At 42.7% G+C, this 22932-nt stretch overlaps 1 protein-coding gene across 1 annotated transcript in view; it reads left to right on the plus strand.

The window, feature by feature from the left end:
• The first annotated feature begins 17 nt into the window (after window positions 1–17).
• LOC146203337 (lipid scramblase CLPTM1L) overlaps window positions 18–22932 on the plus strand; it is a 59667-nt gene continuing 36752 nt past the window's right edge. Inside the window, exons 1-7 of the mRNA XM_084588683.1 lie at window positions 18–177; window positions 1395–1580; window positions 8775–8875; window positions 10500–10716; window positions 13564–13691; window positions 16851–16923; window positions 18909–19026. Coding sequence (XP_084444809.1) covers window positions 1428–1580; window positions 8775–8875; window positions 10500–10716; window positions 13564–13691; window positions 16851–16923; window positions 18909–19026 — 790 coding nt within the window. The 5' untranslated portion in view covers window positions 18–177; window positions 1395–1427. The remainder of the gene's footprint in view (window positions 178–1394; window positions 1581–8774; window positions 8876–10499; window positions 10717–13563; window positions 13692–16850; window positions 16924–18908; window positions 19027–22932) is intronic.

Below are 22932 nucleotides of genomic sequence, written 5' to 3' on the forward strand. Positions count from 1 at the left end.
AATTTTAATTTTTTTGTCCAGTTTGTTCAAGCAGCTACCGAATCGAAAATATGGCGTCGTCGGCAAATGTTTTGCGGCTGCCAGGTGTGCTAAACGTGTAAAGCTGCACTTGTTGTGGTCAGTCAGTTCAGTTCAGTGCTTTAATTAAATGGAGTAGGAACCAGTGGCGACTTATCGGTAAGTGTTTTCCCCTTTGCAGCACATTCTGTTGAGCATAGTGTCAAAAACTACTGTCTAAGCGTACCGTGAAAACCTTTTTGCTACAGAAACGGAACTGAAAACTTCAATGTGCTGCGTGTAGCTTACGGCAGCGCTGGCTTTTATTCTATTTTTTTCTTTGCAAAGTGCAGCCGTGTAGCTTGCATAGATAACGCATGCATAGCTATGTTTATTTAGTCATCAGTTTGAGAGTTTTCTCTTCAGCGCATGGACGCGGTTTATTTTGAATTGTTATACTGGCTTGTTGGGCTTGTTGGTGTAATGACGTGTGATAAGTAAAAGTCTAGTAGTTACGCAACCCCGTAAGTTACCTTTCAAATTTTTTTTTTCGTTTCTATTTCCTTCTTATCAAGCACGTTAGTTTTGTTTATTTCCTGGCCCGTACCATCAGCAGCTAGATTGCTGCCATTCTCAACCTCTTGCAAGGTATATTGTTCAAAGAAAAACACTTAATTACCATGCTGTGGCGAGGAAACAAATAACCACTGGCCATTGATTGACGTTGCCTGAATGTGGTGACTGATACAAAATGAGTCTATCTGGTTCACACACTAGATCTGCACGAATAAAATTGTTATGACATGCTAACGAAAGGACAAGTGTTTTTGCCGAACTAATTTCCACAATGTTTGAAACGGTGAGACAGGATAATTGCACACACTGAACTGAACCACTAAGCATGCCAGCTTTTTGGATAGAATAATTATCCAGAACCCACCACTACGGTGTCACAACATTAAACGTTGTAATCAGAACCAGCTAGCAGTTCAGATTGAAGCATTGTGTGGCTTGATGTGTGCAGTTGCTTGAGATTTCGTTTTTTCTTGGGAATTTCAGTATTTATCCATTCATCTGAGTTGATGCACCATGCTGTAGTTTTTAGACAGCACCAAACTTTTTATTCCATAAATTGATGTCCCGTGCACAAAGTTTTTAGACAGCACTTCCAAAACCTTTCATTCTTTTGCCACAATAAGTTCAAAATTTATATCATATTAGACAGCTATTGAAAGCCTTGAAAGGCAGCTATTGAATGAACTATTGAACAAGAATGCTGTTTTATTGTGGCAACATGTTGATTTTAGCAATTTATTTCTCTTTATTTTGTATGATACAAGTTCAGGCTTGCACATTTGAAGTGATTTTCATCTTGCTTTGGTTCTTTTCGTTTTCAGCTGGTGAATAAAGTGAAGCAACCATCTACAGGCATGAGGTTTTCGTGGACCGTTGGCTTGAGTGGCGTCTTTCTGGCCTACATTCTGCACTCTATGTGGACACTCTACACATTGTACTATCCAAAGCGCTGTGATAAAAATGAGTTGTGCATCAGGCCTACATGGAGCACCGAATCACGATTTCAAGTGAGGCTCATAGCCACCACCTTTCCCATGGGTGATCTTGCAAAATGCTACTAAATATACAGTAATTAATCCATAGAAAATAATATTTGCAGTTTATAAAATTTCACTCTGAATAAACACTGAAAGGAAACAGCTGAACTTTCAAAAAGGAAAGCAAAAAACTCCAATATCTACTTTTGGGGTTTTTACTTGTAGGAGCAATGGTGGAAGTGTAATGTAATATGTACCAAATGGTACTTGTAGAACTGATATGTATACTTACTCAAATGTTCAGTGGGCTTTAATTTTATAGTGCAGTTCCAGAGGAAATGCCAATACAGACAAATATTAAAACCTGTAAATTTTTTTTGCTTGTGTGAGGGGTGTTCCATAAGTTAGTGTTGGAGAGCTGAGCTTCTCTGTGCAATTTGAGGCATGTCTGAGCATGCAATGCACACAATAAATGTTCAGTCTGATGTAGGCACTGAAACGGGCTGAATAGCAAGTGTGTGCAGTTTTTGTCAAAAGTGTACAGCTCAGGAGGTCTGCTTCCGATCTACTTTGTGCGACTTGTAATGCATTTCCAGTGTTCCGAATCTCTGGATGGTAAGATTTTTTGTCTTACCCTCTCCAATGGGAAGCACCTCCAATAAAGCTAAATCAGCATCACTACACAGTTCAGAAGCAGCCCCCCTGGGCTCTACAGTTTTGGCAAAGACTGTACATTGTGGGTCCATATAGCAAAAAAAGGAATTTGGATCTTCATTCCATGGTTAAATTCCATATGAGGAAAGCAAACTAGCCACAGAAATCCTTTAAGGGGTGGTTAAAGTGTATGATGCTGCACCTTCTTACTACTTAGCAAATTTTTGGGGCCAAGCAGTTTTAAGGGATGTAGGGAATCAATTGAAGATTCAAGGCAACCTTTCAAAGCACCTTCACAGAGAATCTGCTGTAAGATGGAAGCCATGATATTGGGAGGTTATTTGACAAAGGTCATCGTTATAGCCCATGAATTAAGCATTTCAGTTGGCATGCTTTCCAGTCTCATTCATAATGTTTTGGTTATGTCAAAAGCCAGGTTTTGGTGGGCACATGAATGTTAATGCCCCAGAAAAAAAAAATGTTTCTAACAATTTAGCCTGGAGCGTCGGAGGTGCTTAGAGAAAATTCAGGAGGCTTTATTCTCTAATTGCTATGGATGATCAAACATGGCTATATAGGGTTTTATGCCGCATAAGTAGCTGTGGCTTTGATGCGCCATATCAAACATGGGTTCACCGCCGTGATCCGTAAACTAAACAAGACTCCATGCTACAGAAACACAAAGGATCACAAACTCTACAGAAATTTTGATTGCAGAAGTCAGCTGGAAAGATCGTGTCAAGTTATTTGCATACAGAAATCGTTTTATAACTAATTTATTCCCAGAAGATAGTAATTACCAAAGACACCTGTATTTTATTATTAAAGGCATTCCTAAAGGCAGTCAAAGAGAAGTGCTGTGAGAAGTCAGAAAATATGCTGCGGCTTTACAACAAGGTTCTAGCTTACGAATCTCGCAAATCTTGCAAACCATTAACAGCTGCTCTAAAGGAATGCAGCTTCAAGCACCTATAGTCCAGGCCTGGCTCTTATTAATTTCTGCTTGGTAACCAGAAGTAATTTCTGCGTGGGCATTAATTTTCTGATGATAATATAGTTCAAGAGGCTGTAGTAGAGTTCCTGCAGAAGCAAGAAGGCTCTTTCTGTTCCGAGAGCCTTTAATTACTAGTGGTGAAGTGTGAGACATATATATGTTGAAGTCGGAGTGGGCTAAACAGAAAAATTAGCTGTGGTTTAGCTCTGGACCTGGATGGAAGTGGAAACTTCTTTTGCCTGCTACATTATTCCCCTATCAGGGTCTGGCGCTATTAAGCTCAGCCTTTAAACCTTTCACTGTCGAGCGCTTCTAGCCATGATGCACCCGTGTCGGCTTGATTTCAGAGAATGAGCATAGTGATTTATTTTTTATTATGATTGCTATACAAATAATGTAGTCAATGGAATATGTACATTTCAGTGTTCTGCAGGTGTTGTTAATTAACATCATCATTATCAGCCTGATTATAAATTAGATAAATGAGGATAATATTTTTAAAAATCTGCTCGGCACTTCTTGAGAGACCAAATCCGAACTCAACTCGTATCTATAATCAAAAGAGCCATTGCTCCAGTCCGCAATCGAAGGTCCCACGCGGTCAGCCATCCGAAAGCGACCGCGCGCACCAAGGGCGCACTTTCGGTGACCCACACAACGGAGGTGAATGGCACGTTGTGAAATCAAGATGACATAGGGAGATGGAAAGAGGCTAAAACAACCTCCTTTGCTGCTGCTAGCCACAAGCAAGTGCGCGACAAGAGAGAGCGAAAGCAGTGATCGAGTCATGTCATGTGTTGACCTATTGAAGAGGCAATGGCATGAGCCCCTGAACATGCCGCGTCGTAGTAGACACGCCAACAGAATAAAAATTAAAACCTGCAAACCTGCGGCAGATGGCAGAACAACCCTTTAACCTGTAACTGCACGCACGCGCCGCATGATCGCTTAGCGCGATGGAATAGCGCACGCGAAGTGACCGCGTCCACCAGCAAAGAAGGTCGTGGGGGTAGGCGTGGTCGTTCCATACTCTTCAATATATATGTACCAACACAGGGCGAAAATACGAGCTTGTAGAAAGATTTGACAGATAGCGCAGCCTGTCCAAGCGCGCCAGTTTCGCGCTCAGGTGTGAAGTTTTCAATGTACGATACAGAACATACTGGTACGTCAGTGACACTGGGGGGGGAAAGTGCAAAAGCGTATCAGTATGTTCGTTACAGCGAAAGGGTTGAGGGTATGACACGAGAGCTACCAGCCCACGTATAGAGTCCTGCTTTAACCAAGCCGTATGGACGTGTCTGCGTGTCCTAGGGGTAACGGGAATGCAAAGGGTTCTGGCAGGCTGATTTTGATATAACCCTCCCATAATAAAAGAGCAACCCGAGTTGGCAGCTCCTGCCTGTGACTTAAGGGTAATGTGAATTCAAGTGTCATGGCAGGCTGGCAGGCTGATTCTAATCTCATTCTCCCACATGAAAGGAGAGACTAGAGTTGGCGCTCTTTCAGGCACCTACCGACACTGACGCTGAAGGCTCGTGTTGGCTGCTATAGTGAAGTTTTCACTTTAAAAGTAACAGGTTCAATTATGTCGCAAAATTTTCTTTTAGTATTCATGCAGACAATGTATTAAACAACCCTTGTATACAGGCAGAAGGTATGGCTATAGGCTTTGTGGGGCTCAGGTCAAATCAAAAGGTAGTTCTTGTCTTCCTTCCAGCTAAATTACCAAACAAGATGGCCACGTGCCCCTTGGCTCCATTACAATTAGCATAGGTGCAAACATCCAGACTTGTGGAACAACTACAATGTACTGTCCTTGCAAATCTGCCCTTAATAAGACATGCATGTTTCGACTTGCGGAACCTTCTTCCTCTTGTGCTGAGCTGGTTGCTATCCAAGAAATGCTTTGCCCAGTGGCTGCCATTATCGTGTTCCCTGTGGCCCTCATTGTCATCTGCACCAGTACCTTCCAAGTACCATGGCTACTGTCACGCATCATTTGCACCACAGAAATCTGCCAAAGTATCCATCATCTGGTGGCTCATCTCCCATAGCCAATTCATGTTGAGTGGATCCCATACGGCCTTCTCAGTTCCCAAAACCATGCAGATTCTGTCACCCTGGTGACTGCAGCCTTGTCATTTCGTCAGCTCCTCAATTCAGCTAACTGAGCTCTGCTCATGAGCTCTTGTTCCTCCGTGTGTGGTAAACCTTCTTCGCAGTCTTGCATATGCAGAGGAGGTTGCACATTGAAGAATCCAGGTCGGAGTTTCCCGTATTCCAGCTGTAACTCGACAGTGAACTCAATTTTTAACTTGATAGTATTAAAAGTGCTGTTCTTCAGAAAATCTGGCATCAGTGTTGTGAGTGGAAAAATCTCAGACATGGCTCTGACACATAGTAGCTAGCAGCTAATACAGATGAGCACTGATTGGTCGTAGGGTTGTGTGATGTCACGTGACGGTCGGAGCTGCCAACTGGGGCTTCTTATTTCATATAGGATGGTGAAGGAAATCAAATTTTCTAAGACCTTCACATTTTGAGTTGGACATCCTACCTCTATGCCACGCAGGCACGTTTGTATGGCTTGGTTAAGCGGGGCTCTATATCTGTGCCATGTGGATTTATACATGATGTGATATCTTATGACTATATGTTTATGAGTATTTATAAGGTAATAGAGGCACAAAATAATGTATTGGGGATTAAGCGAGTTGCAAAGTGCATGTATTTGAAGGAGATCCACAAGGGGAGCCACGGACGGAGACTGTTAATGCCTTTGCGTCATAGCCTTAAAAGTGGAGATTAAGTGTGCCCTCCTATTTTTAGACTTTTATCAACTCCATGAATGTCCAGCTTCAAAGTTCTGGAATAAAGTCCACCACTTGCAGTGTATTTGCCTGGCACTGAAGCTAATGAGAATTCGGCACCTGTCCGCAGCGGGTTTCTCGCCGAAAGAGCCTTCATCATATGATGTTTAGACTGAGGGACCTCATCGCGGATCAGTCCTCGACTTCCTGAGATAGGCCAACTTTTCATTCGTTTTATTTATTCTAACTTTTCTTTCATCCATTATTAAATACATCATTTTTGCCCCGCCGGGGTGGCGCAGTGGTTACGGCGCTCGACTACTGTTCCCAAGGACGCGGGATCGAATCCCGGCCTCGGCGGCCGCTTTTCGATGGAGGCGAAAAGCAAGGTGCCCGTGTGCTGTGCGATGTCAGTGCACGTTAAAGAACCCCAGGTGGTCGAAATTTCCGGAGTCCTCCACTACGGCGTCTCTCATAGCCTGAGTCGCTTTGGGACGTTAAACCCCACAAACCAACCAATCATTTTTGCATCGAGGCAATTAACATCACTTTAAAAGTAAAGAGGTAGTTTTCAGCCTACCCTATAAGCCACTCCCAGGATACCCAAACCAGTCTCAACTCGGATGTGGATAAACTTTGGGCCAAGGTATCTACATCTGGTAAACGATGTCAGCTCGAGTTCTGTGCAGCTGGGCTAATAGATGCAACAGAGTAAAAGCCATTGTTGTGTATAACAAGCATAGAGAGGAAGTGTCCCTTAAGAGATAGAAACTTTCGACAGCAGGAAAAAAATGTTACTTTTGGGAAGCATATGGTTTCTCATTCCTCCAACGCAACTTAACATCTGCTTTGTGGAGGCAGTGGACCTTGCATCTCACAACTGAGCCACTTGGGCTCGTTGCATTTCTTGGTAAGCTGGGCTGGACACATCATTAGTACTGTATGTAGTTTGATAGGATGCAAGAAAGTGACATTTTCAAGCCTGCCTTGCTACTTTTCCTGTCTAGGTCATCAATCATTATTTGCACTTCATCTCCCGAATGTTCAACAGCCTCGGGAAGAAATAGCGGTTTACATTAGGTAACGAAGTACTGGAAATAGTAGGCGAATATGTCTACTTAGGACAGGTAGTAACCGCAGATCCGGACCATGAAAAGGAAATAACAAGAAGAATAAGATTGGGATGGAGGGCATTTGGCAAGCACTCGCAGATTATGACTAGCAGCTTACCGGTATCGCTCAATAGGAAAGTATACAACAGTTGCATCTCACCTGTACCCACCTATGGGGCTGAAACGTGGAGGCTAACCAAGAGAGTTTTACTTAAGTTGAGGACAACCCAGAGTGCTATGAAACGAAAAATGGTAGGGGTAACATTAAGAGATAGGAAGCGTGCAGAGTGGATCAGAGAAATAACTCAAGTTACCGACATTCTAGTGGAAATTAAGAAGAAGAAATGGGCATGGGCAGAACATGTAGTGCGAAGAGAGGATAACCGATGGTCGCTTGGGGTAACAAACTGGATTCCAAGGAAAGGAAAGTGTAGCAGGGGCAGCAGAAAGTTAGGTGGGCGGATGAGGTTAAAAAGTTCGCAGGGGTCAAGTGGATGCAGCTAGCACAGAACCGGGTTAAGTGGAGAAATATGAGAGAGGCCTTCGCCCTGCAGTGGCTATAGTCAGGCTGATGATGATGAAGAAAGCGACATATGTCTCTCAAAGAAGGCTCTCCAAGCATTGGTGTCAACCTAGCTTACTAACATTGTGGATATCCACCTTGCATCTGGAGCCTTAATTGCACCTGCCAGTGACCATGGCAGGTGCAGTGTAATTGACGTAGATGTCGTGACTGTAAGTCAGTGCCATTTGTTTGGAGGCCTTCTTTTAAGAGTCATTTTCTGCTTCATTTTTTTTGTTGTATTCGACTGTAGCTTTGTGCTTGGGCCAGGCTCACATGCACAGCTCTAGATTGGATAAAAAAGCAGTGCTGCAGCCAGAAATTTTGTGCGAAAGGTTGAGACCCCATTGGTGGAGCCTTAGTTAGTGCCAGTTTTGGCTGGTAGTGTGTCTGGTGTATTTATATACTTGTAATGTATTTTCTTCTCCTAACAAAATGTATTGAAAAGGAAAGCAGTAAGGCAGTCATGCATTACAACCAAATTTTTATGGATCTGCGGTTTAAACAACTTGTTTAAATATGCTTTGTACCTTTCTTTTTGCCTTTTTTCTCTACTGCGCATTTATTATTTTGTCAAAAAGCCTTATGCTATCCTAAACGACCCCTGAAACAGTTTGCACCATGGTTAAGTGAAATGAAAGGTCAATAGATATTGTTGCGTGCTTAATCTATGAACATTGTGATTGTTTGTTAGCCAATGTCAAAGCCTCACTCCTGATGTCATACGACCCATACAACATTATAAGACAAGAGTTACACAAGAAACTGCCAGCAATCATCACCATGAGCCATGGGATTGGTAATATTAAAGAGACCTTGTAAATTATTGGTTTGCTTTGAGAACTGGTGTGTGGACTGAATACTCAGTGGCCATGAACAGTAAAAAGCTTTTACTGTACATAAAAAAGGAAAATTTAAAGAAAAACAAAGTACTACTGCTCAAAGCTACCTTCAAAACCATTTGATAGGCCCTCAAGCCTCGAGCAGTTGAAAGAGTAGTCATGTTGTTTTCAGAGTTCTTGTGATTTTACTTAGTTTATGAAAAAAAGCATGCATTTTTATGTCTCAATGTGTTCCTTTTTTCTGCAGTTCTTCTTCTGTATAACTACATCAAAGCATGTCAGGAAGGCAAGCGATTTAGCCGTATTATGGTCTGAAGAGGAATTCGACATTTCTGAACTGCAAGAGAAGTAAGTAATATGTATGCAGCTATCAGAAGAGTAGTGGATCAGGATAGTTGGCAAGCACTATGCAGCTATATAGTGCTTGAAATTATATCAATTTTAGAAGGAAATTAATAACTTAACTACAGGACAATACTGATATGCCACCTGCATTTTGTGCTGCATTGAAGTTGGTGTGCTTCTATTTATTTGTGATTGCTTTGCCTGAAACTCCTTTATTTTGAACATAAAGGCACAAGGCTACTATGGGTGAAATGGGTTAGTATGTTATTCACACGTCGAGGTCTGAGTCGGTGTATGGTCGATTCTGTTATGGCAGCTAGACCCGATCAGAAGGGCCCTAGTCGGCACCCCTACACCACCCTGATCAGGCTACTTTGACTCTCACAGACTGGAGGTAGGAGCTGTGTGTCAGTATCCATGAGCATTGCGGTACTGTGTTCCATGTGCTGGAGGGACTTACGGCCATTCTCCCAGTTTGAAATGCTGCACATTGCTAGAGTAAATGGGTCAGGTCCATGCAGCAGTGGCACCCACAGTGCAAGCATGCTACTGTGATGGTGTCACACCGTTGCCATTTCACATGGATGTCAGCAGAATTGGCATATAAACCTTATTGATGAAGACTACTTGGGTATCTGTAAGGTGTGTCTTGCATGAAAAGAATCAACAGGGTAAATTTTTTGACGTTCAAAAGGCTCGAGGTACAGTAGAGACGTACGAGCATAGTGCATGGTAGAGCACTGTCAAGCTGGTAGCCGCACCTGCAGTAGAAGCAGCATTGTGTTGTTCTGCACTACTTTAAAGTTAAAGTAGCTACCAGATGCTATCGCTTGTGCTAATGTGAGAATACCATTGTAATCAGTGTTTTGATAAATGTAAAGATGCTGAAATCACAGTGACGTTTTCGGATCAGTGCAGTAGATTGAAAAAGTGATTTTGGCATAGCAAGGGCTTATTGCAGTTACAGGTTTATGTTAATTTTGAGTGTAAAATCGTCTAGGTATTTGATGTTCAGACCCATTTCAAATACAGTGCACCAGTCTCAAGGGGTTTAAAAAGCATCCATAAAGTTTTGAGTATTTTTGATTTTGTAGCCTCAAAATCAGTGCAAGAAACAATTGTTTTCAGTGACTTTTATGAAATTCATGTAAGAATAAGACACTCATAGTCTTTTGCAGACAAATCAGCAAAGCATTATAGTGTGTTAGAGCAGCCTGCAAATTCTTAGAAGTATAGAGTCATATTAATGCTGACACTTGTGCACTGCAGTAGTAAGTTTTTTTGTTGTTGTTATGTAGTGATGATAGTATTTCTGAAGCAATAGGGAACACATTGGGGTTTCAATAGTTTTGCATGTGCACCCTTTGTCACAAGTACAGTGCCAGAGGGGTCCAATTCTGGGCCATGCAGTGTGACATGTTATGCACTGCCAGTGCTCCAAACCTTGAAGGTGAGCAGAACTCCTGTTTTAAACTCAATTCGAGATCCCTACTGCATGGCTTAGAAGCAAACCCTTTGGGCTCTGAACTTTTGGTATAGGCTGCACATTGCTGTCAACCTTGCCTAAACTGTGAATGAGTACACCTATTATTACTGTGTTGTTCGTAAATGCTTTGTGATTTGGCAGAAATGTCAACGTAACACTCCCACGGAGGACATTACGAAATGGCACATTAGATGCGTATGTGCTGCTGTTGGAGAGAAAAGAGAAGGAACCTGTGAAGTCACTGGAGCAAGTGATAAGCACATCAACTGTCAGCATGAGTACTAGTCCTCTAACACGCTACTTGGTTCCTACTGGCGAAGAGGTCCAACTTATTGGAGCTTTGAAATCGGATGCACCAGTGAGTTCACCTGATATATCTTCATGGGGGCCTCAGTCATAGTACTATTTCTTCTTTTAGTTCTGCATTTTTGTTAAGCTTACAGAGCCCGTTCTAATAAAATGTGGTGTTACTGTAATTTTTATCTTTATGTGGAAAGAATATTGCAGTAGCTGCTTTCCAGATCTTGCACACATGCAAGACCTGGTTCATATGTGCAAGCTCAAGCACATGAAGTGCACAGTTTGTTTTACCTTCTAGTTCGCCTTTTTAGTAATTGAATTGAAAGATGTTTTATAGCGAAACCAGCCTAGTCGGGCCAAGTTTTACCGTCGCCAGCAATTTGACCATAATTGACTGCAGCTGCGCCATAGCCTTGGCGACGCATCACGGGACACGACGCATCACGTGACACGCCGCACCGAGCTATCTCCATGGACACCTGACCTGGGCCATAAGGGAAGGGAGGGAGGCGGGAGTGAAACCAAAAACAGAGGAAAAGGTGTCGTAGTGGAGGTCTAAGGGCTACGGAGTAATTGCATCTTTAATGTACACTGACATCGCACAGCACACGGGCACCTCTCCGTTTCGCCTCCATCGAAACACAGCCACTGCCGGGAAGGTTGGAACCTCAATAATCTGATTCAGTAGTCGAATGTCTTGGCCACTGAGCCACGGCTGTGGGGTATGCGGCATACCCTGTCATACTTTTGGAACGAAGCTTTTTACTTCTTGCATGCACAGCTGAAAGTCAAATCAGGCTTGGAAAGGACCTCTAATGGGAGGCGTGCCACCACTACCGCTGCGCGCTTCGCAGTCACGTTCACTGCAGCGCTGACCGTCACTCCAACTGCTAGCTCTCGCCAGTTGTGTCACGTGGGTCACCTAGTGATGTCAGGTAGCAGTGCTTGCTGCAGAGAGGAGTTGGAGGGTAATGGCATTCCAGCAGATGCAGAGAGGAGGAGGGTATTTTCTGCACTTTTCATGCATGCGTCACCGCGGAGAGCTGGCTGAGTGGAGCAGGAAAGCATCTGCGGGCATCGCATGTGAAGGGCATGAAAGCAGGTTCTGCTTAGAACACCATGCGCTTTGATGAATTCAACGGAATGCTGGTTGTGTTCGCAGCAAGGCTCAGTCCGTCGCCTATAGCCAAAGCTTTCACTCCACATTCAGTTCAGCAGCGTTGAACCTCTCTGATTATTTAGATGGAAATTTGGCATCTTTTCTTTCCTGGATGCATGTTGCTTTTCAATGTAGTTCCCTACAAGTGGGGATGCACTTTTACCTCTCATGTGCTACTCCGCATGCCTTCACAGACAAATAAAAGTCGCTGTTAAAGACACCCATGGTGTAATGCACTGGCAACCTCAGGTGCAAAGCATGTAATCTTCACACATGTTATCTTACAAAGCAGCCAGAGGTTAATGACATGAGCTCTGACTGAATGATGAATAAGGTAAAACAGCAATTCTTATTCTTATGTGATGCCTAATACAGAAAGGAAATACAGAACCGCATCATTGCTGATGGGAACTTTGTCGAAGAGCTGTGAGCTTATGGAAGCAGTAAAGTTGTCATTTACTTGTGATATTACTCACCTGCTTGCAGCACTTATGAAGCAGCCTTTGTGCACATTTGTGTACGTGCATGTGCATGGTCACAAAACTTATGTACAGAGCTTTGCCGTGGTGGCTCAGTGGTAAGGGCTCTCCACTACTGAGCCGGGAGGCCCGTGTTCAATCCCGGCTGTGGCAGCTGTGTTTCAGTGGACGCAAAAAGCAAGGTGCCAATGTAATATATGATCTCAGGGCACATTAAAGAGCCCCAACTGGTCAAAATTATCCAGAGCCCTACACAATGGCATCCTTCACAGCCTGAGTTGCTTTAGAATGTTAAAGACTCTATAAACTAGACCAAACACATGTTTAGGGTGTCCTGGTTATTGTAGGGCTGATACTTGACCCTTTCAGGTACTGTCCATCATTTCTCTTTAGAAGTTTTATTTTTTCTTCTAAATGTCTCATGCAGACCTCAAGAAACAATTAGACCAGCTAGGTCGAAAGTGGTGGCCAAAATTGGGTGATGTGGAGCCCTTTAACTGAGACATTCCTCATAGTCCATATGCAACTTTTAGTGCTATGTGTCATATACCACATCTTTACAACTAAAAATATAATCGTTACTTTCTTAGTTGAGGTCCAGTAGCTTCTGCCAGAAATAATTGCTTCTATTTGGGGGGTTGGCCCATATTTACTAGGTGCACCTATGATTTCGTCTATTCTTCCAACACCTGAAGAGGATACTGGAGACAAATTGAAATTTGACTGCAGCAATAGAATACTACAATCGTGGCAACAAAGATACCTTTTTTTTTTTTCATGAAAAAAAAAAGAACAAAAACAAAAAGCAGGTGTCTGTCTCCATGACCGGACAATTTTTTAAGCAAATTGTTTTCTGCATGCTTATTTGGTCGCAGATTGCATAGGCTGGGCTGCATCGTCATTTACATTGAAACAGTGATCACGGCATCTTTTTCGGTGTTGATATTACGAGTGTGAGTCGAATTGCCAAAAGATGATGAAATATAATTATCGTAGCAATACATTTGCCTCACGTTGCCAAAAAAAAAAAAAAAAAATGTCGACGTGCTAAGAATTAGGTGCAGGATTGCAAAAAAAAAAAAAAAATAGATGAAGTTGTCCTAGTGTTTCTAATAGTACTGTTTTGGCCCTGTTATCTTGGCAAGAATGCTGGAAAAGTAGTGCTTCTTTATACAGTGTTCATACCTATGACAGAAAGAAAACTTCGCTTTCTCAAAACTTATATGAGAGTGAGTGCATTGGCCAATCTATTTCGGCACTTTCTCAGGAGCAGTCATCAAGAATGCAAGAAAATCCAATCACTCACTGGAACCCCAAGGTTGAGGTGAATATCATGAGTGACCCATTCCCCATCAAAGCAAACCAGATTCCTGGTGAAATAGCCCACTTGCTTCAGTAAGTGTCTTGCTTTCTGTTCGCGTAAAACTTATTGCACTTGTGGTTTTTGCAACGTTACGCTGCCATGGACATATTATGTGTAACATGTGAAGGTTTACCATTGGTAGGCAGTCTCCATGCTGAGTATGTAAACACATTTTGCATTTCCTTAAGCAACCTATTTCGAACTGTGTAGAAATGACCTACCTGACTCAGTAATGAACTTTTTTTGTTTGCCATGGCTGTCTCTAACAGCTGTCTGTACTAGATTTATTCATGTGATGTATTGTTAGGGATGCTGTAAGAAATGTAACCTTTTTTATGCATGCAGTAATTAAGCCAAGGCTTTTTCTTCTGCAGAATTGGAAAAGCTTAATCTTACATCAGTATTTGATTGGTGATACTTGTCACATTAGGTTTCACTTATTCGGGCACAATTTTTTGGTGCTATTGGACGTGTCAGTATTTTATCAGTACAGCATTAATGATAGCTCTTAAGACAGACTTGAAGGAACCAGAAAATTTACTTCTTGCTTTAAGGCCGGATTGCAAGTGCAGTGACTGCTCACGTTGGGTACCAGTGCGGTGGTAATCAGCGAGCATATGGGCAAAGGGAAACTGACAACAATACCACTGCACGCCAATCTGGAGTTTAAGTTTTGCCAGCAGTGGGACGCATTGTGCTGGGAGGAGCAGTTGGCATCAGGTGCACTGGCTGCTGCTTGTCAGGGTCACATTTGTATGCCTCATAACATGCGGTATAATTTTTTTTTTAATCTATGCTAATTGAAGAATGAGCTCCAATACTGCAAGTAAAACATGTCCAAAAAGACAAAAATGAGAAAACTTAATTATCAAAAATTATGAAAGCATTCTACTTCTTACCTGATGCCTGCCATAGCCTTTATTGCAACCTCAGGGGTAAAATAAATCTGAAGCAAGTAGCCTTGCAAAACATTTTACCACGCAGTACATATCCGTGGATGCGATTCTTGCCATTGCTTTCTGCTCCAGCCCATGTAGAACTAAGATGGCAAAATGGCACTTGTGCCACTGCTTCATGGTGCTGTGGGTGGTGCTACGTCGCTATCAGTAACTTAAAGTCCAGATTAGCGTGCAGTGGGATTGTTGTCAGTTTCCCTTTGCCTATATCCTCGCTGATTACCATCGAAAGCAGCGCAGCACTTGTGATCAAAGGGAGCTGCTGTGCGATTATTGCGTTTATTTATTCCCGTAAGACCTGGTAAAAGAACTGGAAGGGTAGACCCACCCATCCGCCTGACAACCTCACTTCCCAGACCGACACTGTGTGCATGCGAGCAGATGCGCATAAAGCGACTATTAGCGGGAGCTAGGTTTCAGTACATCAGGTGTGATAGATGGAATTTGTTCTCACTGTCTCCAATGTGAAGAAGGCGAGGCAGAAAAGCTGATGTGGCCCACTGCTGTCAGCCTCCATTCCCTGGCTTCCTCTCACGTGGCTGCAGCAAAGGCGGCAGCCAAAAGCGGCATCAAATTGACATAATTCTGATCTCTCAATGGTGGGGTCCTGCAATTTCTTATTTGTCCTCACTGGTTTTCTGTCAGCGAGTTAAATGGTTGGGTTGGGTTGCATTGGAAATGGGCGTCCTCTTCCCCGCCCCCGGCACATTTTAGCTTAAAAGTGTCTCTGAACACAACCTAAAGGTAACACACACCCATGGAAAGCAGAACTAGATTACAGGGAACGCTATTGCATTGTGTGAGCATTGTCATACCCCAAAAAGCGGCTGTGTTCACGACTGGTTTTAAGGCTATTTATAATGATTGAAGAACATCGCATTAAGCAACCTAAATGGGAACAAACACCCCAGAGAATAGGTTGTAAATTGTGAATAAAAATAAAGAGTACTGAAAAAGACTAGTAAGAAATGGAGTCAAGCCTATGTATTCTGGCATTCAAATATGTAGCATTAATCCATTACGCCACAGAAGCAGTGGGAATGGTGAGCTTTAATTGTGCTCTTATTCGTTTTAACAATATTTCTCTTATTTGGTGACGTTGCTGAGTAGGATCTACTGTTGAGTGAACTGAATCATGCGTTGAATTGGCGATGTAATCAGGGAGTCTTAACTCCGGTTTCAGGCTAGCCTACCAGTCCCAGCCCCATAGAACCAGAAGCAGCCCCCTCCGCCTTCCGCTCCGCGTTGTCAGTGCACGTTTAAGATCGTCAGGTGTGCAAATTATTCTCTTAGTTCACAAGGGTAACGATGATGTTGAAACCAAAACTATACGGGTGTGTCGTTTTCATCATGCACAGAACATCCCGTTTCAGCGTAGTTGAAGTTTTTCCCTTTGGATGGTCAGTGAAATGTTCTGGAGGGTTCTCTGCATGCGAGCAGAGAAATTTCTTTACTGTATTTCGAAATTTCAATCTTACAAAGTAGATTGCAAATTTTACCTACTTCGTTATATCAGGGTTCAACTGTATAGCTGTTACTAATGGCTGGCTACAAATCTCTAATTAGAACTAGACGCATGACTGTGATAGCCAAAAAGTTGATAGTTAACCAGCTTACTGTAGCCTGATACAGATAGTCTTGATTACTCAGTTAAAACTCAACACTTAATTACTCAATTAAAAGCTGAGCATTAAGACCAAATTATGAGCCCACCTCGGGCTTATTTGGTGTGGGGAAAGTTCAAAAACAGATTTTGTGCTACACATGCTGTGTACCGTGGCCTATAGTTGCAACTGCTTTTTTTTTTTTTTTTAAATTTGTATCCTACTATGTAGGAGTCAACATTATCCTCGTTCTCTGATGTCCGCAAACACAGGCATAGTTATGCTGCAGAAGTGTCTTCATGTCTCAGAAAATGTGTTTTAGAAAAATTTGTGGCCAGCTACCTTGAAGCATCGTGTTGGTGCGTGCAGGGCGGGGGGGGGGGGGGGGGGGGGGTCAGGAACTTTGTTGTCAGCTTTATACACACACATGTACTGAGAAAAGTGCCCTGATTTCAAGAGATCTGCAGCTAGGGCGGCTGAAGCAACCTAGGTCTGGTACTGTTTCATCTTTTTGATGGAAGCCAATGTAAAAGACAGCATCGACGTGCTACTTGTCTAATGTTTTTCTATTTTACGAGCAGAGCCAGTCCTGAGTTTCATTGCTGAAGCATTAAGGCTGCCTTCTTTTCAGGCTGAATTCTCGACGACAGTATGTACCTATTGTCCACATGACTGATGTTACATCAAGGGAAAAGGATTTTATAGTAAGTTCATTCTGTTCTAGCTTTTTTTTCTGTTCTACACTTTTTATGCAATATTGAGGGTGTTAGCTCAGACAATGTATTTAATGGTTTTGTTCAAATAGTGCAATGAAATAATATTCTTGTATTCTAAATCAGTATCTGGTAAAATATATATATATTTTTTTAATGTTTTGATATTTAAAAGTGTATTTTTATGTGCAGCAATCTTTCTAGTGCAGATTGAAATTCTTTACATGGCTTTAAGGATAGCTATTATGGTGCCATTATTACGCAGATACATAAGCGTTCATATAGCACGGGTCAAGTTTTCTCTGCCCTGCACATTTGGCTTCTCTTGGAAACGAGTGTCTATTGTCAAGAGAAGAACTCCATACTAGCCTTGTAGCCATCGGCTTTGTAATACTTTAAATTCAACAGTTCGTGGCAGAAAAGCTACTGCTGTGTCATTCCACATGCTGCATCTGCTACATATGCTGGCACACAATTCTGTTTTTTCAGACGTGCATACAAAATAATTTGCTGCCAACTGCAAGTTCCTCTACCCTGCACAATGACTTTAGTGCTCATTGAAAAAGCAAAAAGAAAGACTCGGTATTAGCCTCGTTCAGCCAATATGGGTCAATAATCAAGTATTTTCCGGGGTGGTGCAGTGGTAAGACGCCCGACTACTGTTCGGGTTCGAACCCGACCACGGCGTCTGCGTTTCAATGTAGGTGAAACGAAGTGGCGTCCGTGTGCTGTGCGATGTCAGCACACGTTAAAGATCCTAAGGTGGTCGAAATTACTCCGTAGCCCTCCACTACGGCTCCCCTTTCTCTCTTTTCACTTTCAATCCCACCTTCCCATCCCTTACGGCACGGTTCAGGTGTCCACAGAGCAAGTGTGACAGATACTGTGCCTTTCTCTTCCTGTGAACCAGTTATTATTATTATTATTATTATTATTATTATTATTATTATTATTATTATTATTATTATTATTATTATTATTATTATTATTATTATTATTATTATTGTATTTTGGGCCTTTGCAAGGTCCTCTACCCTGAACTGTCATTCTTTCTGGAAAGCCAGTGCCCTCTGGTGCCCTCTGCTAAAAGAAGGACTCTGTACTAGTCTGGTTCAGCCAGCATGTGGCCGATCACCATCACAATAGTTTAGATTCTGCTGGTCTTGGCAGGAAGACTACTCTTATGCCATTGCACTGTTGTATGTGCTACACATGCTGGTCCACAGTTTGGTATTTTCAGGCATACAGTATTGTGCATCTTTATTGTGAATATTTCTTATTTTCACAATTTTCCCACCACAACCACTAGCTCGTTTGCAGTGAAACTGCATGGAGCTTGCACGTTGTGGTAAATTTTGTCTGGCTGCAAGTTTGACTATTGTACCTCTTATGGCCACACATGATGAAAACACATTATCAACTGCATCGAGATCGAACAGCCGAAAGTCACCAGTGCCAGGCTGCCACCAAAGAGTGGCGGTGTTGCAAAAAAAATGTTCTGTTGTTTGCAAAAAAACAAGCACCAGGATAAAAAAGGCACCAAGGTGAGCCTTGTGTGGCCTGTGAATCCCCTGCAAATGACAGATGGTGCACCCACCGCCCTTTGGTGGTGACCCGCCATTTGCGGTTGTTGGCTTCTTGATCTTGGCGCAGATTATTACGTGTTTGCGCAATGCATGGCCAAAGCAAGTAAATATCACTGTCATACTCACTACAAGACAAAAGTTACCACAGTGCAAAAGCTCCAAGCTCAGCTTCACTGCATATGAGCCAGAGGTCGAGGCAGGAAAATTTTTTAAAATCTTCATGATAAAAATGCACAATACTGTACATGCAGTAGTAATTTGCTGCCCTGTTGTATGAGTGCTGCTATTTTCACCCAGCCTGAGATCATTTAACCTGTAAATGAGTAAGAAACTGTGTGATGTTTTTCCTATGATCACTAATAAATGCTAACAAATTTTGTGATGTTGCAGCCTGTAAACAAAAGCAATCCAGAGATGCCATTGAAAATAGTGATTAGCCCCGTTTCTGTTGGCCGACTAAGGCTAATGATCACTGTCAACGAAGCTCTGAAGTCTATGCATGCATTTGGTGAGTTTCTTGAACCTTTTAATGCTAACGAGTGTGTTAACCAGTTCTGTTGTGCATGTGGAAGCAATCTGCAGCAAGGCTGCTTTGGCACCATGTGCCACATTAGGGTTTGTGGAAGACACCTTGTTACTAATTGTGGCTGGAATTATCGCACACACGAATGTTTTCTTTCACAGGCAGCGTAACATTTGTACAGCTGCCAACTTGGATAGCATGGGTAGATTCCCGTGGCTGAAGGTGTGTTATAGGGGCTATTCTGGTTCCCTCTGTCTATTATAGTGTTCTGAACATAGCGATGGCCTTGTGGTCTGAGCGTCTGCTTCCAATGTGAGAGGTGTGAAATTTGATTCCCAGTGCCATCAGGTGTCCACATGTTTTTGATGACCGTAAGCTTTCCCTTGGTTTTGTGCGTGGCTCCTCTGGTGGTATGCTTGGAAAATTGGTCTTTGACCCCACCTTGTGCGGGTTAATTAACACCTTGGACCATAGTGCTCTTTGGCCAAAGCTGCCCTTGCACCTTTGAATATTGATCAGTATCGCCAGTTATTAGAATGACAGTAGGCTTCCTTTGAAATGAACTCAGTCGAGGTGAATTTTTTAATAAAATGAACAATGTGAGACCGTTAGTTGATTTCCCATAGGACTAGCTCAATGTTGAAAAAATCCAGTTAAGGTGAACTGGTGTTTCACGTGAACTTTGGCTAAAATGAACTTTTGCAGCGGCCGTGAACCACAGTAACCCCGAGCAGTGCCACTCGAGGGACGTCCACTCGTCACTATCAAGGGAAAAAAATTACATGACTGCACTTAAGCCTGCCTAGGAGCAGAAATGGCAAAAGCCACTTTACAGGACTGTTTTCGCTGACTGTTTCATCATTGTCATCCCTACTATTATCACTATCACCATCACTATCACTACTATCATTCTCTAAATTTACTGTCATTATCATCACTACTATCATCATTATCAGCTAAATGCACCGTCATGTCATCACTACTATCATCATTATCATTGTCACTGACTGCATCGTCATTGTCATCGCTGTGTTATCCTCACGCTAGGCAAGGAGAATTATGATTGGTTCCTCACTAGATCGCCGTGGCTTAGTGGATTCGTGCTCGGCGAAGGGGTGGGGGGGGATAGTGGCTTGATTCTCAGTGGAGAGATTTTTTTTTCTTAACTGTCAGTTCGTGCAAACATTTCTTGCTAACATTTCTGCATACCATGAGCCTAGAAAGGCTTTTGCCTTAAAAAATATACTTGTGTAACAGATTTGTATGCGAAAAAGTGGGGCCCCCACTAGATGCTTTTCGTACACCATTATGGAGGACTGTGGGAAAGCTGTCTTGCAGGAGTACATTTTTTTTTTAAGGGGGGGGGGGGGGGGAAGGCAGGACACTGCTGCATCTGCACTGGCGGAGACCTGACATGGTCATATCTGGATATCACACGTGTGTCACATGTCTACGTGCCTTGTGCTGCCTCCTGCAACCTACAAGGCACGTATGGCAAAGTGTGCCTGTTCATTGACTTGAGGCTTGTAAGTTCTGGAGCCAAAGTTATAACTGACCTGGCATCGCAGCGTACACATTATTGCAGTATAAAGATGGCCAGATATACATTGACTGCCTGCAGTGCATGGAAATGCACAGGATACACCTGCTCAGGGAGTAGGTAACAGCTATGTTGCTGATGTGAGTGAGATAAAAAAAGACACATGGCTGCACTGCTGCTCCTTCGAAGTGGTCAGAGCACGATTGAAAGCAAGCATCAGAAAATATATATATATATATATATATATATATATATATATATATATATATATATATATATATATACGGGGGAGGTACCCAAAAGAAACCGAACTCTTTTTTTTTTTTTTTTTTTGAACCTATTTACACACAATTTAAACACGAACCTTCTATTTCCTTCAAAGTACTCTCCACTTGCACTAATACACTTGCCTGATCTTTCATTCCACTTTTCAAAACATTTTTTAAATTCATCTTTTGTGATGCTTGACAGCGCCTCCATCATTTTTTTCTTTACCTCTGCAACATCAGCAAAACGCTTTCCTTTCATGTGTTGTTTCATTCTGGGAAACAAAAAAAAAAGTCACATGGGGCAAGGTCTGGTGAGTATGAGGGGGGGGGAGGAACAGGGGTCATACCATTTTTCGTCAAACATTGTTGCACAGACAAGGCTATGTGAGCAGGGGCATTGTCATGATGGAGAAACCAGTCACCGAACTGCCACAAACCAGGCCACTTCTGCCGCACACTGTTGCGTAACCTTTTCAAAACTTCCAAGTAGAAAGCCTGGTTAACTGCCTTACCCTGCAAAACAAATTCTGAATGGACGACTCCTATGACATCGAGAAAACAAATCAGCATTGTTTTGAGTTTTGATTTCACCTGACGAGCTTTCTTGGGGCGAGGCGAACTTGAAGTCTTCCACTTGCTTGATTGTTGATTTGATTCAGGATCGTAACCATAGCACCAAGTTCCGTCACCTGTGATAATTATTAAAAAACATTTGGATCATTTCAGCACTCTTCTTTCAAAGCGCAGCATGCTTCCACGTGACCTTGTTTTTGTTCGGCAGTCAGCAGTCGTGGCATGAATTTGGCAGCCACCCTGTTCATTCCCAAATCTTCTGTCGAAATTCGCTTCACTGAACTCCAAATTACTTCTGACAGCTCCACAATTTCTTCAATTTTCTATCGTCAATCTTCGTTGACGATTGCACAAATATTTTTATCATTTTCATGTGTTCAGGCCATGGAAGGACGATCAGAACGAGGTTGGTCATCAATTGACATTTCACCATTTCTGAAATGGGAAAATCCTTCAAACATTTGAGTTTTCCCCATAGCATCACCCTTGTGCGCCGCTTTTAACATTTACAGAGTATCTGTTCCATTTTTTCCAAACAGAAAGCAGCATTTCACCGCCATACGCTGTTCACGAAAATTAGCCATTGCCAAAACGATACTCACAGAAAGCAGTTGTAACTGTAAACTCCGCCGAAGCTAATACGTCTGATGACCTTCAGTGACGCCACTCGACTGACTGATTCCGGAATGTTCACTCTATGTGCTCCTAGTGGCAAAACACGGTACTACGAAAGCACTGCCCACCAAAAAATTAGTTTGGTGTTTTTTGGGTACCCCCTCGTATATATATTGCAGCCACTTTGTGATGCAATGAGAAAGGAGAGACAGGAAAAAAAAAAAAGACGACCTATGCCATTTTTGGTTTGGTTTGGTTTGTCGGGTTTAATGTCCCAAAGCAGCTCAGGCTATGAGAGATGCTGTAGAGGAGGACTCCGGAAATTTCGACCACCTGGTGTTCTTTAACGTGCTCTGACATCGCACAGCACACGGGTGCCTTGCTTTTCGCCTCCATCAAAAAGCGGACGCCGAGGCAGAGATTTGATCCCGCATCCTTGGGAACAGTAGTCGAGCGCAGTAACCACTGCGCCATCCTGGCGGGGGTGGTGCCGTTTTTAAGCAGGATAGCGAGCACTGGTTTCGTGCTGCTCACTTCTGTTTGCAATTATTCTCACTTCGAAAGACATTTCATTGACCGTTTTCATGTGACATATGTGTAGACATACGTAGTCTGCTCGCATACCTTTTTTTAAAGGCACAAGAGCACTTCAGTTAAAAGGCGATGCAAGGCTAAAATCACAATTTTCACCCAAAATAAATGCGTTTTTAAAATTGGTGCAACAGTTGAAAGTTGACCCTTTAGCCCTGCATCCCCCATTAAGAGGAATTTCTGATAAGATGATCAATTTTCTGGTTCCTTCAGGTTTGTCTTACAGGAAGCCTACCGTACTTGCTTGGCTATCCCATAAAAACCAGAGATGCAAAGGTGCAAGGGAAGTAGATTCCCAGCATT

This window comes from Amblyomma maculatum, chromosome 1 (genome assembly GCF_055883805.1).
Source record: "Amblyomma maculatum isolate TAMU_Amacu chromosome 1, ASM5588380v1, whole genome shotgun sequence".
NCBI lineage: Eukaryota > Metazoa > Arthropoda > Arachnida > Ixodida > Ixodidae > Amblyomma > Amblyomma maculatum.